Below are 17,226 nucleotides of genomic sequence, written 5' to 3' on the forward strand. Positions count from 1 at the left end.
CAGTTTCCCCCTCCTTTCTTCATCGCCTACCTCAGCGCGGATTGGCCATGCTGACCCTATGAGGCGGGCTCAAAATGACAAGCCTGCCCGCTGATTTGCAGAAATGAAACAGGCGCTTACAAGGATCGGCGGGCGAGTGGCCAATGAAACGCCTCGGACAATGGTGACATTTTCTATCACAACAGAAGCGTGAGGTTTTAATTTAAGAGTCTCACTCTAAAATTTGCTGTGGTGATTTTTGAAGGAGAAAGATTACACTGCAGGGTTCATCAAGGGAACCACTGATTGGCACAACCAGGGCCAGCACTGGTGCATCATGGGATAATCAGCTCTCCTCAGAATATCTCCATTGAGCCTCTGCTTCCCCTTGACACAACCAGGGCCAGCACTGATGCATCATGGGATAATCGGCTTTCCTCAGAATATCTCCCTTGAGCCTCTGCTTCCCCTTGACACAACCAGGGCCAGCACTGATGCATCATGGGATAATCGGCTTTCCTCAGAATATCTCCCTTGAGCCTCTGCTTCCCCTTGACACAACCAGGGCCAGCACTGGTGCATCATGGGATAATCGGCTTTCCTCAGAATATCTCCCTTGAGCCTCTGCTTCCCCTTGACACAACCAGGGCCAGCACTGATGCATCATGGGATAATCGGCTTTCCTCAGAATATCTCCCTTGAGCCTCTGCTTCCCCTTGACACAACCAGGGCCAGCACTGGTGCATCATGGGATAATCGGCTTTCCTCAGAATATCTCCCTTGAGCCTCTGCTTCCCCTTGACACAACCAGGGCCAGCACTGATGCATCATGGGATAATCGGCTTTCCTCAGCCTCTTGGTATAGCAAATGCCTGAGTTTATGATACACACCAAAGACAAAGGTTTTTAAAATTCTGATTCAGAATAATAAAGAAAAAGTATTTCTTATTCCACAAACCTGCAAGTTATTAGCAAAAAGTTACTGCCTGCCTGCCCATATGTAGTGGTGTTAGTAACTTTGAAAGTGTGGGGAGGGCAGAGGCAAATTTGCAAAGCTCCTCCCACTGCTCACCTGGAGGCAATCCTTACCCAAAAGTGAGCAGCTGTTTTCAATTCTAAAACTGAATTAAAAAAAAATATATACTAGAACTACCAAATCACAACCTGGATAGCCATGCTTTCCTTTTAACTGCCTTCAGCCATGGCTTCTCCCACCCTTTTTTTTAGCCCTCTTCCCATGCTGTCTTTCTGGGGCAAAAACATGCAGACAAGAGGAAGGAGATTAGAAGAAGGGGAGGGGGAAGCAGCTGGAGAGATCATCCCTTTTGGAGGAAGCACCACAGTACATTCCCATGGAGGCAAATCATGGCATTGGGCTGTTAGGTGTCTTGTGCCCAAGCTGCATTTCGTTCAGCAAAATCTGTGTGAGGCAAGAGGATAGAAAGTCAGCCAGCAAATAAGCCAAAGCTCTCTGACCTACTTTCTTCCTATGCTTTGGGAGCCCTTGGCCTTAAAACAGGAAGCACCAGGTATAAGTGGCTCATTAATGTCTTCCTGGAAGCCTTTACTGAACCCTGCCAATCTCCTTTCCTTCCTACTCCTTTTCCAAGTCAATTAATGAAGGGACCAGTCACCTCCTTTATGGAACTTGGTAGGTTATTGGAATGGATTTTGTCATTCATATGGAAAATGCCTGCGTGATGCCACTTCTCTTGCTGTCTTCCAATCCCTTTAAACAGACAACACAACTTTCCCCATTAGGGTGTGTGTGTTTTTAAAGGGACCTATCTGCCACCACTGCTGAGCACTGGTTGATGGGAGATGGAGTCCAGTAACATCTGGAGGGCCCCACAGGCTCCCTATCCCTGCAACACCTTGTTAATCTCCACCTTTGTTTCCTTCTCCTTCCCGTTGCCTCTAGGGTTGGTATCAAGGACCACTACAATGATTGGGCATCTGCCAAGGTCACACATGCCAGGAGGATGCTCACTGCCAAAAGCCTCCTCCGCATCAGCATCATTGCAACCCACCTGTTTAATTGCCTACCTTTTGGCCCAGGAAATGAGGGGTGGCGAGGAGGTGCAGGAAATTCCGCTGCCTGCAGGTGGGGGGTGTTTTTGTCAAAACTGCTGACCTTTTTTTTTTGCTTTTGAGCTATTGTTTTTTAAAAAATCACCAACAAATCAACACTTGAGAAATTTTCGGAGTTCTACCATTGCCTGAGGAACACGGGTGGCGCTGTGGGTTAAACCACAGAGCCTAGGGCTTGCTGATCAGAAGGTCAGCGGTTCGAATCCTTGCGACGGGGTGAGCTCCCGTTGCCCAGTCCCAGCTTCTGCCAACCTAGCAGTTCGAAAGCACGTCAGCGTGCAAGTAGATAAATAGGTACCACTCCGACGGCGTTTCCGTGCGCTGCTCTGGTTCGCCAGAAGCGGCTTCGTCATGCTGGCCACATGACCCGGAAGCTGTATGCCTGCTCCCTCAGCCAATAAAGCGTGATGAGCGCCGCAACCCCAGAGTCGGCCACGACTGGACCTAAAGGTTGCCTGCTTGCTCAACAGCTTTTTGCCTGGCAAGCCAATGGGTGGTAGAAATGAGGAAGAGGAGAGGCAGATAACGGCAGTGAGGAGTTTGTCTCACTGAGGCGGGATGTGGTTCATAGAAGGTGGTTTCCCAAGGGCCCCCCAAAATCTGCGACAGACACTGTTCATCTCTGATGATATCTAGATTGTAAGGGCCTGGAGGCATGGATGGTGCAATAAGTAAGAGTGATTGTCTAACATCTGCCACCAAATGCTGGCAGAGGCACAGAAAGATCCAACCGTTGAATAAGCCATGCGGTCATCCTGATATAATTACATGTCCCATCTATGTTTGGGGACATGGAAGTGTTTACAAGCTCCTGTGCTTTTTGCTGGCATGCTCCTCTGTTAGGTCAACATGTATTCCAAGACGTTTTTGAGCGAGATGGATTAATAATAATAATAATAATAATAAATTTTATTTATATCCCGCCCTCCCCAGCCGAAGCCGGGCTCAGGGCGGCTAACAACAATAAAACAGTACAAAGGTACAACATAAACAACATTCTAAAATCATTCATTATAAAAATTAATTAATTCAAGCCACTAGCAACCATTGGGCCAGAGCTCTGCGAAGATTGCCGAGGGAGGGAGTCAGGCTGTGCCCTGGCCAAAGGCCTGGTGGAACAGCTCTGTCTTGCAGGCCCTGCGGAAGGATGTCAAGTCCCGCAGGGCCCTGGTCTCTTGTGACAGAGTGTTCCACCAGATCGGAGCCACAGCCGAAAAAGCCCTGGCTCTAGTTGAGGCCAGCCTAACTTCTCTGTGGCCTGGGACCTTCAAGATGTTTTTATTTGAAGACCGTAGGTTTCTCTGTGGGGCATACCAGGAGAGGCGGTCCCGTAGGTACGAGGGTCCTAGGCCATATAGGGCTTTAAAGGTTAAAACCAGCACCTTAAACCTGATCCTGTACTCCACCGGGAGCCAGTGCAGCTGGTATAGCACCGGGTGAATGTGATCTCGCAGCGAAGACCTCGTAAGGAGTCTCGCTGCAGCATTCTGCACCCGCTGGAGTTTCTGGGTCAGTCTCAAGGGCAGCCCCACGTAGAGCGAGTTACAATAATCCAGTCTGGAGGTGACCGTCGCGTGGATCACAGTGGCTAGGTCAGGGCGAGAGAGGTAAGGAGCCAACTGCTTAGCTTGGCGGAGATGGAAAAATGCCGCCTTTGTTATAGCTGCAATCTGCGCCTCCATGGAAAGGGAGGTGTCGAAGATTACACCCAAACTCTTAACGGACGGTGCTGGCACTAATTGCGCCCCCGCAAGAGATGGGAGTTGCCCCCCCAATCCCATATCGCCCCGTCCCAGCCACAGGACCTCTGTCTTCGAAGGATTTAGCTTCAACCGGCTCCCACGTAACCATCCAGCCACAGCTTCCAAACATCTGGTCAGTGTGTCTGGGGCCGAGTCAGGATGGCCATCCATCAACAGATAGAGTTGGGTGTCATCAGCATACTGATGGCAACCCAGCCCAAAACTCCGAACAAGCTGGGCGAGGGGGCGCATAAAGATGTTGAAAAGCATCGGGGAGAGTATCGCGCCCTGAGGTACTCCACACACCAAGGAGTGGATTACCAACTAAGAGGAAAGGAACACTCCTAGGGATTGCGGCCCTAAGTCTGAAAAAGGTTTCCCACCTCTCTTGTGTAGAATTGCATCTTCAACAACTATTTTGCATTTACGCTGGGGCAGGCACACACCCTTGTTGGCCTGTGTGCTTGGAATGTTGACTAATGCGATTTTGTTGTCCTCAAAGGTAAAGAGCAAAAGACCAGGTTCCCATGAACGTATGACATAAAATGACACTTTTAATTTTGCTCAAATTGTGAACAAATATAACCCCCCTCAAAAAAAGCGCAATTTTGAGTGCAAAAATATTACAAAATATAGCAGGTAGGGTGTGAGCTATTGTTTCTTCTCTCTCTCTTTCTCTCTCTCCCCCAATAGCACAATACCAGTTTTTCTGAAGACTGGTTGCTTTTATAAAAAATAAAGAGCGAAATTGCAGAAAAAGCCATATTCTTGAAACCGGACCAAAGTATGTTAAAAAACAACAACAGAACTTATGAATAACTTTGCAAACAACTTGTGCACGTAAACAGACAGAGGCTGGGGACAAACAGCGGATGATTCATCATCATGCTTTGCTTGGAAGCTTCCAGACACATCTGGCTGACAGGTGTTGCAAAGTGAGTGCTAGGCCAGATGGTATCTTGATCTAGTCCAGCTCAGTATTTCTTCCATAGGTTCTATCCACCCACCTCAAATTTCTTATTAGGAGAATCTGGGCTCAGGCTTCAACTCCTGGTCTAGTAGGACTTCTCATATATAGCAGCCTATAGGGATAGATGAGTGCAGTCTTCCCAAACCTGGCATACACATACACACACACACACCAGATGTTTGTAGGAGATTTATGCAGCCAAATCTGCATAAATTGTGCATAATAGTAAGAAATGTGTTAAGGATCACAGAGTTCTTAAATGCTAAAGAAGTTTCAGATTGGTCCTATGGCAAGGGATAAAATAAAGGTTGTTTCCTGTTCCTTTATCTCTCTCTTATTTTTGAACCATATAACTGACCAGATGCATAAGGCTGGAGCTCCTAAGCCCAGACTCCATGTTTGAAGATACTTTTCATATTTTTGTACTCATGAAGTTTTTATCTGTGTTGTTTCTGCTGTAGCATTGAGTGAGACCGCTGATTACTGTAAATAAAGCATTTTAGCTTACTTAAGTTTGTGGTCTATTCACTCCTAGAAGCAAACTTAATACTGGGACATTTTAAAGGTCTAACAACCTATATTTCCCACACATTACAAACACTGCATGTATTTCTGTTTTAAACTCTGCTGAAAGGGTTTTTGGCTAGAGAGTGAGTCAAGGCCCGCATGCTTTTTTAATTCAGGCAGACATCCATTTTCCTTTTGCAGTTTTTGCATGTGGGAGTTCAGGATTAATTGGTATTCACCAGTTATTTTCCCAGGCCATATCTGCCTCCTCCTCGGCAGCCCTCCCCAATGCCACCTCTATCGCGACCTCTTGGTGAATAGGAGGTGCTGCTGGTCTCCCACCCTCGTTCCCAACATAGATCTTTACACACACACACCCTTATTCACTCACACTTTCTTCCTGGGGGGAAGCACCACTTTGTGGCTTGCCTCAGGTACCAAAATGTATTGGGCCAGCCCTGAGAGAGAGAATGAGAGAGAGAGAGAGGAAGAGGTGTGTGGCCAGTCCATTCACAACAACGTGATCTCGCTCGGAGGGAGCGTGAGTCGCTTTTCGCGGGCGTGCAGCAAGCTCTCCATGTGGGTGGCAATTACTCGGCAAAGCTCCAGGCCCTGGAAAGGAAAGGAAAGCAAGAAGGTGGATGGTGATTTGACGTTAGTTGAGACGCTGCCGTAAAAGCTACTAGCTCCACTAAGCAGGGCTTAGAAGGAATTAGATGGGTGTCAGATCCAGCAAAAGCTCCCCGTTAATTCTTTTTGGTTTTTTGGTCCCCTAACATGGTCTCGCTAAGGTAGCAAGGCAGTTCATTCTAAGAAATTCAACAGTAGATCCATAGAAACCAAAACAATACTAATTATGAGATGCATAGATACTAAAGGTTTGCACAAGACGCCTTCTTAGCCATCACTATCTGTTGGCATTATCAAACCTCTGCACAGTGAAACTGCCTGTTTACAAAATTTAAAATGGGGGAACCAGACAGATTCAAGTTGATCTTTCTTTTAAGAGACTCTAATAACGCTGAAATGATAAGAGGGTTCAGAGGGTGTCGTTGACCATATCCTGCCCATCCAATCTTTTTGGGAGAAATTTAAGCACAAAGTCATTTCAGATCCTCATCTTTACTTTTTCAAAGCCTTCCATGGCCTTGCCCTCCCCTTATGTCTCTGCCCTGATATCCTGATATCTCCTTGCCAATGACATTCACTACTCCCAAGCTTTAAAAGGCCAAGGAACAACCTGAGCTCAGCAAACTTGTGTATGGCTTTTTCGAGATCTGAATACCAAGTTTGCATGGTGCAGTTGTGGTGGCTAACAGATGAAGTTACGAGTCATCCGTTTGAATCTCATCTTTTGCATATATTTACCTACCTTGCAGGGCTGTTGTAAATATTACAAAATAATTTGTGCAGAGTGCTTTGAACACATGAAAATGCAATACACTGGTATTTTTAAAAAATAAGTTTTATCATCCCAGTTGCATGCTACCTACCATCTGAAGGTTAAGCTTCACAGAGCCAGTGGAAGGAGACAGGAGAAGACAGAGGAGACAGAAAGAGAGGGGAGGGGAGGAGAATGATGTGAGTTAAGCATATTTGCAGAGTTGCATCATATTTCCAACAAAGTCTAAATGTGCATAATAAATTATAAAGCTTATGCTAGATTCTGAAAATGTAGATCAAGAAGCTCTGGTGCGCAGCACTGTAATGTGCCATGAGTTTTTATTTAGGCCAGGAGTCTAAATAAAATCCAAATGAACAAATGCTTTCTGGATGCAAAGAACAAAACTAAACACCCTACTCAAATATTTTCCCAATCAGATTTTTGTACAAATGAGCTTGCCAGTCTGAATTTAAAGGCGACAGATCCACAAAGGGAGATGCAAGGTCACCCCACCGATACATTTTGCTAGAATTCTCACAACTATTTGCTTTTTCCTGGACTTTCCACAGGGTTTCAGGCAAAGGAGGACCCTGAAAATCGGCTGTGGGGTAAAATCTGCTTTGCCGTAACACCTTCGGGGGATGTATGGATGCCACCCTCTCTCCCTTGAGAAATGCTATGAGTCTCACCAAATCAGCTCCAGCTTTCCTCAAAATTCCTAGGATGTTTTGCCCAAGGTGGAATTCTCAAAGTCACCCCAGATCTAACTTCAGGTGAAAATTCGGTGTTGCCCCTAACTCCTCAGGCCTCTCTAAGTGCATCTTGCTTGGCTCATGCGATGAGGCTGGCTCATTAGGACGAATGCAGTACAGGCTTATCTCTTTGGGCCAATGGGGCCAATACATTTCGGTACCCGAGGCCCCACCAAGCTCAGCTTCCCTCAGCCAAGCTCCACTTGACTACCTCCTCGACTATCTCCTTGTCAGCTTCTTCCAGTATACCTGAAGGAGCCTCTCCACCCCCATCGTTCTGCCCGGACACTGAGGTCCAGTGCCAAGGGCCTTCTGGCGGTCCCCTCGCTGCAAGAAGCCAAGTTACAGGGAGCCAGGCAGAGGGCCTTCTCGGTTGTGGCACCTGCCCTGTGGAACGCCCTCCCACCAGATGTCAAAGAGAACAACAGCCAACATCTGAAGGCAGCCCTGTTTAGGGAAGCTTTTAATGTTTAATAGACTATTGTATTTTAATATTCTGTTGGAAGCCGCCCAGAGTGGCTGGGGAAACCCAGCCAGACAGGCAGGGTATAAATAAGATTATTATTATTATTATTATTATTATTATTATTATTATTATTATTCCTCGGCATCAGTATTGCCTTTGCAGAACGGAGGAGGATAGGGACAAATCCAGAAATAATTGGCTCCACCTGTTGTTCCGCCTATTGCCTGGACTCCCTGCCTTCCACCCTGGCAGTTCCAAGGGTACCAGTCACCACTGGCCGCAGGGGAATTATGCTGTATCAGGACACGCATTTCCCTGCTTTACCTGCTCCAGCTGCAGCTGTGTGATCCTTTGGGACATTAAGCCCCCCAGCATTATCTCTACGTAGGGGTAGCTGGATCCAGCCGAGGGCCGTTGGGTGCGTGTGGACTGGATCTCTTTCAGAGAGAATGTCACAATGGGTTCCTGGAAGAGGAAGGAAAGAGCCGTGTTGTAGCTGCTAGTGACTTGTGGAAGTCAGCTGTTAGTTCGCCACACCTCAACCAGTAGAGTACATGAAACCCCAGCAGAGTCTTCAGAGATTTCCTGCTCCCAGCAACACAGCTTCTTCCAGAGTCCCTGGTAAATAGGAAAACTCCTTTCCCTTCATATACACTTAATAAAACTTAATAAAAAGCACATATTTTTTTTAAAAAGAAAAACTCCTTTCCCCTGCAGTTCAAAGGAATGCTTTGTTTTCTGTATCCAGACACAAGACAAAGCTGAACCCTGCTATCTACTATAAACAGTTCTTCTGGTCTTTGAAGTAAAGACACATATATGTACAGAGATCCACTAACACTGTCACTGTTAAATTGTGAGCGAACATATCAGATGACACAGCGATTCTTCCAAAGCAGCTCTTTATAGTAAGCTGGAACAGAACTAACTGAGGAGCTCAGTCAGCCTGCTTATATAGAGCTCCAGAACAATGTAACTGTTGCCATTTTCTAAAACTATCCAATCACTGAACGTCACTTTTCGATCTTTCATTTGCATACAAACTATCCAATCACTGAACGTCACTTTTTGATCCTTCATTTGCATAACTATCTACAGTATCTCCCTGCTGGCCCAGGGTGAGAACTTCAGTACATAACAGTCACTATGCTAGCTTACGTTGCTGTGCAAAACCCACAGCCTCTTCCCTTGACTCGCACAGATTCAGAGTCAGACCCTGACAGCATCAGGACTTGCAACAGGACTTGCTGTCGTGGGCCAGGAGTCAGCTTCGCCTGCTGAACAGCAGCCTGAAAGGGGGACGGGGCAATCCACAAAACCTACGTGGGTTTCCTTGTTCAGGAAGTTGAGTCCATTCTGGTTCACTGCCAGGATGCAGGGGGAGATGATGGTGTTGTTGCTGCAGCTCTGGATGTAGAAGAAGGACGAGCCGAACATGGGGAAAGCGCTCAGGAGCCCTGGAGGTGGGGGGGAGCGGAATTGGAATGAACTGCAACACCACCATTATTGTGAAATACGGTATTCCTGGGGCAAGAGACAAAGGGGTCCTTTGCTCAACTTCAGATTGAACTGGAGAAAAGGGTTTTTCCCCCCTTCTGGAATTAAGAGTGTAAGAAAAACCTGTTGGATTCAGACAATGGCCTCTCTAGCCCAGCGACCTGCTCTCACATGGCTAACCAGATTTGCAGCTAGACTATATAACTTCTTGTGGGCCGGTAACTTTTCTTGCCTCAATTATAAAGCAGAATGTGCATGTTTTACTATAAACATTTTCAGCACATTCTGGGCAGTGCTGGAACAAAACCAGCTGCCTTAGAGGAAGGATTTTGCTCACTCGATGGAGGAGCAGCTTTGTCGTGTGTGTTTTCACTGCTGCAAGATGTGCCAATGATTGTCACTAGTTAAGATGGCTTTACAGCTGTACCTTGGTTTGCGAACAGCTTAGTTCACGAACGCTGCAAACCCGGAAGTGACTGTTCCGGTTTCCGAATGATTTTTGGAAGCTGAACATCCGACGGGGCTTCCACAGCTTCCGATTGGCTACAGGAACTTACTGCAGCCAATGAGAAGCCGCGCTTTGGTTTTTGAATGTTTTGTAAGTTGAACGGACTTCTGGAACGGATTCCGTTCAACTTCCAAGGTACGACTGTAGAAGGAGATTAGACAATCCATGAAGGAGGAAGAAATCTAACAGCACCTATTTACCATGATCCCTAAATAGAACTTTCACTTTTGGGTGCAGTGAAACTCAGTTTGTTGCCTCCTTCATATACTATCTTGGAAGTATCTGACTGGCTGGGATTTCTTGGAAGTATCTGACTGGCTGCTCTTGGAAATGGTGCTGTGTCAGATGCCTTGGTCTAATCCAACAGGGCCTTTTCTTTATTCAAGTTCAGGAGTGGAGAACCCCACCCACACCCCATCCAGTAGGCAAGGTGCTCGAAGCTAGATTCCACCTGCTCTCTGGGTCCTAACGCTACCTGTTCAGTGTGGCGAGAAAAGGGCTTTGCTGCTGTACTATGTGAGTTAACTGTGGCTTCTTTCTCTGCAGGAGGATCTGTTGCAAGGAGATCATTCCAGCAGATTTGTGCTCCTTGCAAAAAGGAGCTCATGCATTCTGCAATTGCATGCCCATAGTTTTTGGGATGCAAGTGCATTTTGAAGCTTGAGGCTTTAAACAGCTGTAAGGCAGGGCTTGCAGCTCAGACGTGCAGTGTTCTGCTGGGATTGCTGAGTTTTTTGTGCCTTTTGTGCAGTCGGGGCAGATGAATGGTGAGCTTTTTATCTATTTTGCTTTTTTAAACAAACTTTGTGGAAAGAATTGAAGAAAATGGAAGGTGAACCTTGAGTGGAGTTGCTAGGTAATAAATAAATAAATGCCTCTGTGACAATGGGAAATAACTTTGTGTATGTGAGTGGGTCTGGCCTGCCCTGACCACTAATTGAACGTGGCCCCTGATAGCTTTCTACTGGACTGATGTGGCCCTTGGCTCGAAAAAGCTTCTGCCCCACTGCACTGGTTCAACCAAGGCATCCAGTCCCTTTCATTATGGCTCATTTCTTTAACTTTAGCCGGTCGGCACTGTTTACGTGGGCAAGACCTTCCCAGTGCCATGCCCTGGGTCAATTAATGCCACTTCCTTGAAAGCCAACATCTTACCTAGGAACTGCGCCCGAGCTTGGTGGGCACTCAAGGCCTGGGCTTGCTGCAGGTGGTGCATGACCATGTCCAGCCAGGACTGGGCCTTCTGCAGATGGTAGAACTGGGGCGGGATGTAGTCCTGAACTTCCCGTCTGGGATGGGGAAGCAGAAACAGAAGAAGAGAAGAAGTCATAAACCACCTAGGATGGACTGCAGAACCAGAAGCCCTCCTGCTGTTATTGGGCTACAGCACCCACCACCCTTGACTACTGGCCATTGTGGCTGGGGCTGATGGGATTTGGAGTCCAACAGCATCTGGAGGGCAGCAGAATGGAGAAGGTTGTCTTGGACAGCTTCAAAACAAGATGCTTCAAGCAATTAAAATTATTTCAGTCAGGCCAGTTTCCCCCAACCCGGAGGCTTCCGGAAGTTGTTGGACTCCAACTCCCATCATTCACTACTGCTGGTCTTGCTTGCTGGGGCTGATGGGAGTTGGAGTCCAACAAATATCAGGGTGGCCTGGTTGGTAAAAAAAAATGCATATTGCAAAGGCCTGTGCAGTTATGTTGTTGTTTAGTCGTTTAGCTGTGTCCGACTCTTCGTGACTCCATGGACCAGAGCATGCCAGGCACTCCTGTCTTCCACTGGAGGTCTAAAAGGAGAAGGGGAAGGCATCTTGCCAAACCTCTACTGGCAGGAAGTTCCACAGAGCAGAACCTGCCACAACCATGGCTTGATCCTGAGTAAAGGCCGACCAGACCTCATGGGCTTGGGGAGCCATCCAAGAGGGCCTCGGGGCATAGCTGTCAACCTTCCCTTTTATTGCGGGAAATTCCCTTATTTCAGCGCCATTTCCCGCTGCTTCCCGCTGCTATCCCGGATTGTTAGATAGCCCATAGACTGTCTCCGGGACAGGTGAGGCTGCTGATCCTTTATTTTCAAATCTGAAAGTTGACAGCTATGCCTCGGTGATCGAGGCAGAGCATAAGAAGCAGTCCCCTGGCACCCTGCCAGCTCAGAATTGCTTCCTGGTTGGAGGGGGGTACATGTCCCCTTTTCGCCCTGTCCCTGCAGCCCCCTAACCTACACGGTAGGCAGGTAGAAGCTGTCCTTTGCTCGGTGCTGCAGAGCAGCCAGCTTGGAGACTTGCTGGAACTGTTGCTCACTCGGCCTCATGGAAGGGAGAGTGTTGAAGAGCCCCTTGAGATAATCAGGGAGAACCTGAGGGAACGAGAGGAGGAGTCATAAATACGAACAATAATTAAGTAGCATTTGGCGCTTCCAAATATTTGAAATGCTGTATATACTACGATCTCGTAAGGTGGAGTCTTCATAGATTCTGCTACCATGCAGAGAAGCCGTTCCTTAGCATGTACCCTGAGAAATGTCACAGACTTCTTCCTGCCTTTGACATGGCACCCAGTTCGGGAATTTTATTGAGTTATAAATCTTTCTAATCACTGTTTGAAATACTTCCTTCCTCTCTATAGCCATGTATGCATACATTATGTATATTTATTATGATTGTGATTTAGATTTCTATACTGCCCTTCATAGGGTCTAAACCACAGAGCCCAGGGGTTGCTGATCAGAAGGTGGCGGTTCGAATCCCCGCGACGGGGTGAGCTCCTATTGTTTGGTCCCTGCTCCTGCCAACCCAGCAGTTCGAAAGCACGCAGTGCAAGTAGATAAATAGGTACCGTTCCGGTGGGAAGGTAAACGCCGTTTCTGTGCGCTGCTCTGGTTCACCAGAAGTGGCTTAGTCATGCTGGCCACATGACCTGGAAGCTGTACACCGGCTCCCTCGGCCAGTAAAGAGAGATGAGCGCCGCAACCCCAGAGTTGTCCGCGACTGGACCTAATGGTCAGGGGTACCTTTACCTTTACCTTTACTACCCTTCATCTGAAGATCACAGGGCGGTTTAGAATATCAAAACACAAAAATACAGGGTTTCCCAAACTTGGATCTCCGGCTGTGATTGGACTACAACTCCCATCATCCCTATCTAGCAGGAGCAGTGGTTAGCTTATTGACACAACAAACCTGTTAGTCTTTAAGACCCTGTCTTATTTTTGTGACCACCCATTTTATAGACCGCTTAGCGGGGGGAGAAAGGCCACTTCAGAGTCTCTGACCATCTCGAACCAAGTAAAAATAGGCTGCAGAGTCACGGGTCGACCTGTCCTAATCAAAAATGCCTTCCCAAACAAATGTCACCATCACCAAGACCTGGAAGGAAATCTACCTATGAGTCATTCTGAGAAGGAACAAGATGTGCACTTGGCTGCTCCTCTCTGAAAGCTTTCCCTTTTCTTTGCTGTAAAGGTCTCACCTGATTGTAGTGCATGGTGACATAGAGCTCATTGTCAAACTTTAGCGGCTGGGCCCAGATGACGCGCCGATACCAGAACATGAAGCCGCTGTCCACGTTCTCCATTTCCAAGGCAACATCAAGGATGTACTCCTTTTTGTTCAAAGGCCGAACATTCTGATCTGCGTGGGCAAAATGGCACGGATCCGATTTTCAAAGCAGCCTGGTGTTCCTGGTGAAGTGGGTGGCTGCATTCACCTGGTGTACAGTCTGGCCCCCCTAGCTTCCAAATATAGACTGGTGATTTGCTAAAGGGGTGTGTGTGCAAACTGCTCTTTTCCTACACGGCCAAAAGGATGGTTTTACAGCCCTCTACCAACAGGTGGTGGTAGACACTTTCCAGATAAAGTCCAACATTTCAGGTGCAACCGGGTGAATTTTCACAAGCAAGAATGATAATAATGCCTACAAAATTATACGCCTGTTGTCCTACTGAAACAACATATGACAGGCAATAAATTTATCCGAATTTGGTCATTTTTGTGCAGTGACTCTTTAGAACTCAGGTGTCTGTGCAAATCCACCCACGAAAGCCAATGCACATATTGTTGGGGTGCTGCTAGGAAGCCTCATAGCAAAGTTATTGAAATGGTCCGTTTTTGGGGGGTTGGGTAATTTCGGGGTGTATTCATGGAGGATAAGACTGTGTTCCACCTCTGCTGTTGCTGTTGGAGGTGGTATGACTCTGAATACCAGTTGTAGGGAACATAAGTGGGGGAGAGCATTGTTGCACTCAGATCCCATCTGCAGGCTCCCATAAGCGTCTGCTTGGCTCCTATGAAAGGAGGGTGCTAGACCAGATTGGCCTTTGGTCTGATCCAGCAGCCAGACTGTTCTCAAGCACTTATAGTCCACCAGGAAATTAGTAAACCTAGTTTAAGTCGGCAATGTGATCCGATCCTGAAATTGGTAGTTTGAACTGAAATAAAAAATTAAGGTCTTAGATATGTAATAAATGTTCATAAATGTACCACGCAAACATGTACAAAAATATATACCGTATTTTTCACCCTACAGGACGCACTTTCCCCCCTCCAAAAATGAAGGGGAAATGTGTGTGCGTCCTATGGGGCGAATGCAGGCTTTCACTGAAGCCTGGAGAGAGAGAGGGGTCGGTGCGCACCGACCCCTCTCACTCTCTAGGCTTCAGGAAGCTCTCCGCAAGCCTTGGGAGCTCCACGGGAGTTCCTGTCGGGCTCCCAAGGCTTGCGGATAGCAGCCTGCATCCTGAAGCCTGGGGCGCGCTGCACAGTGCGCCCCGGGCTTCGTGCAGATATCGGGCAGCCCCACAAGCTTGGGGGACAGCGGGGAGGCGGAGCGCCACCATCCCACTGTTCCCTGACCTGGTTTGGATTCCCCGACCTGGTTTTTTTTTGGGGGGGGTAATAAAGGGAATTTTTTTCCCTTTATTCCCCCCCCCAAAAAAAACTAGGTGCGCCTTATGGGCCGGTGCGCCCTATGGGGCGAAAAATATGGTAAACCACATGTCTGAAGCAGCACAGGAAAACAGCCATGAAGCCATTTTTGGCTCCCAAGCTGACCAAATGTTTTCTCTGCAAAGTCAAAGGAAAATGGAAAAGCCTCCCCATTGTCTTTTCCTTCACAAATCCTGTCTTAAGGGTATGTCTGTGTTTGAATAGGGTGAGCCTGTGACCTGGCTCAGGAACTAAGTATTTATCATTACAAAAGACTGGCCAGGCTCCCCAGGGTATCCAATCAAGTAAGCATTAATAGGTAACCTGCCAGACAGGAGGTAAACAACTCAGATTTCTGGTAAACAGCGCACTCAGATTTTCTGTTGTAGACCACCCCTTTCTGTGATGTAGGTATGATATGTCTGGGGGATGGTCGAGCTACACACCTTCTGTGATGTATGTATGATGTTTCTGAGGGTGGTTTTGGACTCCAGGGCGGGCAATTAAAAATGTCTATATAAGGGCGGGCACACCTAGGTTCTGGGTCCTCCTCCTTCTCCTGCGTGTGAAGGGGGCACCCTGTTGCAACAGTTCAATAAAGATCAGGCTTACTAGCTGCTTTGCTTGTCAATATTCTCTGGTTGGCCTCTGTTCTTTTCTCCGACCGATGGAGAACCCACAAAGGACTCTATAAAGGCTCTTGTGTCCCCCATAAGGGAATAAGAGCAGATTTTTCGTTTATTACAGAACAAAATACAGGGAGTGGAACGATACGTTTAATCCTGGTCTTTGGACTGAGGGATTCTCTCCTCTGGGGCCCAGCGGGACTCACTTCTGTTGGCGACAGCAAAAATGATGTATTCGTCAAAGGCCTCAGGGCGGCGTAGTCCCATCTCGTAGCATAACTCCTCTATCACATCCAGCGCAACCTGGAAATGCAGGTGAGGGGCAGAGAAGTTGAGTCACAAATGACCAGGTACATATTCTGGAATGTGGTTCGCCTGTCTGCTTGTCTGCCTGCCTGTTCGCTATGGGTTAGAGTGTCTTTGGTTAGACGATATCTTGTCATAGCTGTCAACTTTTCCCTTTTCTTGTGAGGAATCCTATTCGGAATATGGGAATTTCCCTTAAAAAATAGGAAATGTTGACAGCTATGTATCTTGTATCATTGCCAAACTTGTCATGTGGCTTCCCAATGTGGTCTTTGTCTGTGTTTGGATGCAGGACACCATTTTGAAACAAGATGGTGGACCAAAACATGAATTCGCCATGACTTCACCCAAACGGACGTGGCAGTTACAAATGAGGTTTCCTGAGGTGGAGGAGGTAGTTTTTAGCTATGTTTGGTGCCTTCAGATGCAATATATTGCTGTATGTGAGAGAGTTACAGTGTGTGCACACACAGCCCCAAAACTCTAATTTATACTATCCATTTAAAAATAACAATAGGTTTATTAGAATTCCTGGGTGGCACCGGGCACTTTCTGCTAGTTTTAAATAATGCCAAAGTTCATAAGCAAGGAATACAAACTTTGAAACCATACAGATCTCTTCTGCAAGCTAGATTTTTTTTTTTTTTTTTACGAAGATGGAAGGAAAAGATGGTTCTGAGAAAGGGCAAGACGCTAATCCCCACCTTGAATTGTTTTAACATTTGAAGATGGTAATGAAGGAAGCTCTTGCAAGCTGATTAAGTCACAACTGTTCTGTTGGCCTGGAGGGTCAACATTTGGCTCCTGGGCCTGAAATTCCCTTTCCCTGATCCTTCCTCTTCCACTCACCGAACAAGTTTTGATCTTGAGATGCCTCTCAATGCCTCCCGGTAAGAGGAACAGCTGCCGCTTGGAGCTCCTTCCAGCCTTGGCAAAGGAAGGAAGGAAGGAAAGACAAAGTAAAAATGGAGGAGAATTCTGCATTTTAAAGTAAACTAACTTATTTCATAATCTCCGCATTTATCTCTGCAAAGTGAGAAGCAGCTAACCATCAGATCGCACACTGCGGTGCACTCTTGCTTCAGAAATGTGGACCCAACAACGTGTATTTTACTGGGGATGGGATGTGTATTTTAGAAGGAAATGTGCTGAAAAGCATAGGGGGAAATGCAGGGAAATGTATATAAAATAATATACAAAACACATATTTTAAGGAAAGCATACAAAAATGGTTAAAAATGTTTATCTTTTTCAAAAAATACAGGAGAAAACAGGATGGAACAGACTTAACGATTGTTGAGGGTGTGAGAAACTGGCATGGAATGGAAAGAGGCTGATGCACCTACCCTGAATCATAAACCATGTTTAGAGGAGGTTCAACCCCAGAAACGTATTAGCCAGAGGACCTTACTGCTAGGAGTCAGGCTCTGGTGACTCTCCTGTTTGCATCCCATCAGCACTGCAAATCTGGGAG

At 46.9% G+C, this 17,226-nt stretch overlaps 1 protein-coding gene across 4 annotated transcripts in view; it reads right to left on the reverse strand.

The window, feature by feature from the left end:
• Window positions 1-4,348: 4,348 nt before the first annotated feature.
• MYO15A (myosin XVA) overlaps window positions 4,349-17,226 on the reverse strand; it is a 115,763-nt gene continuing 102,885 nt past the window's right edge. For all 4 annotated transcript variants that reach the window (XM_082199565.1, XM_082199564.1, XM_082199566.1 and 1 more), the window contains 9 exons: window positions 16,602-16,679; window positions 15,653-15,749; window positions 13,367-13,527; window positions 12,121-12,254; window positions 11,052-11,185; window positions 9,215-9,348; window positions 8,216-8,356; window positions 6,783-6,797; window positions 4,349-5,901 (listed from right to left, as the gene is read on the reverse strand). In XM_082199565.1, the coding sequence (XP_082055691.1) occupies window positions 5,800-5,901; window positions 6,783-6,797; window positions 8,216-8,356; window positions 9,215-9,348; window positions 11,052-11,185; window positions 12,121-12,254; window positions 13,367-13,527; window positions 15,653-15,749; window positions 16,602-16,679 (996 nt within the window). In that variant the 3' untranslated portion in view covers window positions 4,349-5,799. The remainder of the gene's footprint in view (window positions 5,902-6,782; window positions 6,798-8,215; window positions 8,357-9,214; window positions 9,349-11,051; window positions 11,186-12,120; window positions 12,255-13,366; window positions 13,528-15,652; window positions 15,750-16,601; window positions 16,680-17,226) is intronic.

This window comes from Podarcis vaucheri (genome assembly GCF_965113315.1).
Source record: "Podarcis vaucheri genome assembly, chromosome: 14".
Taxonomy (NCBI): domain Eukaryota; kingdom Metazoa; phylum Chordata; class Lepidosauria; order Squamata; family Lacertidae; genus Podarcis; species Podarcis vaucheri.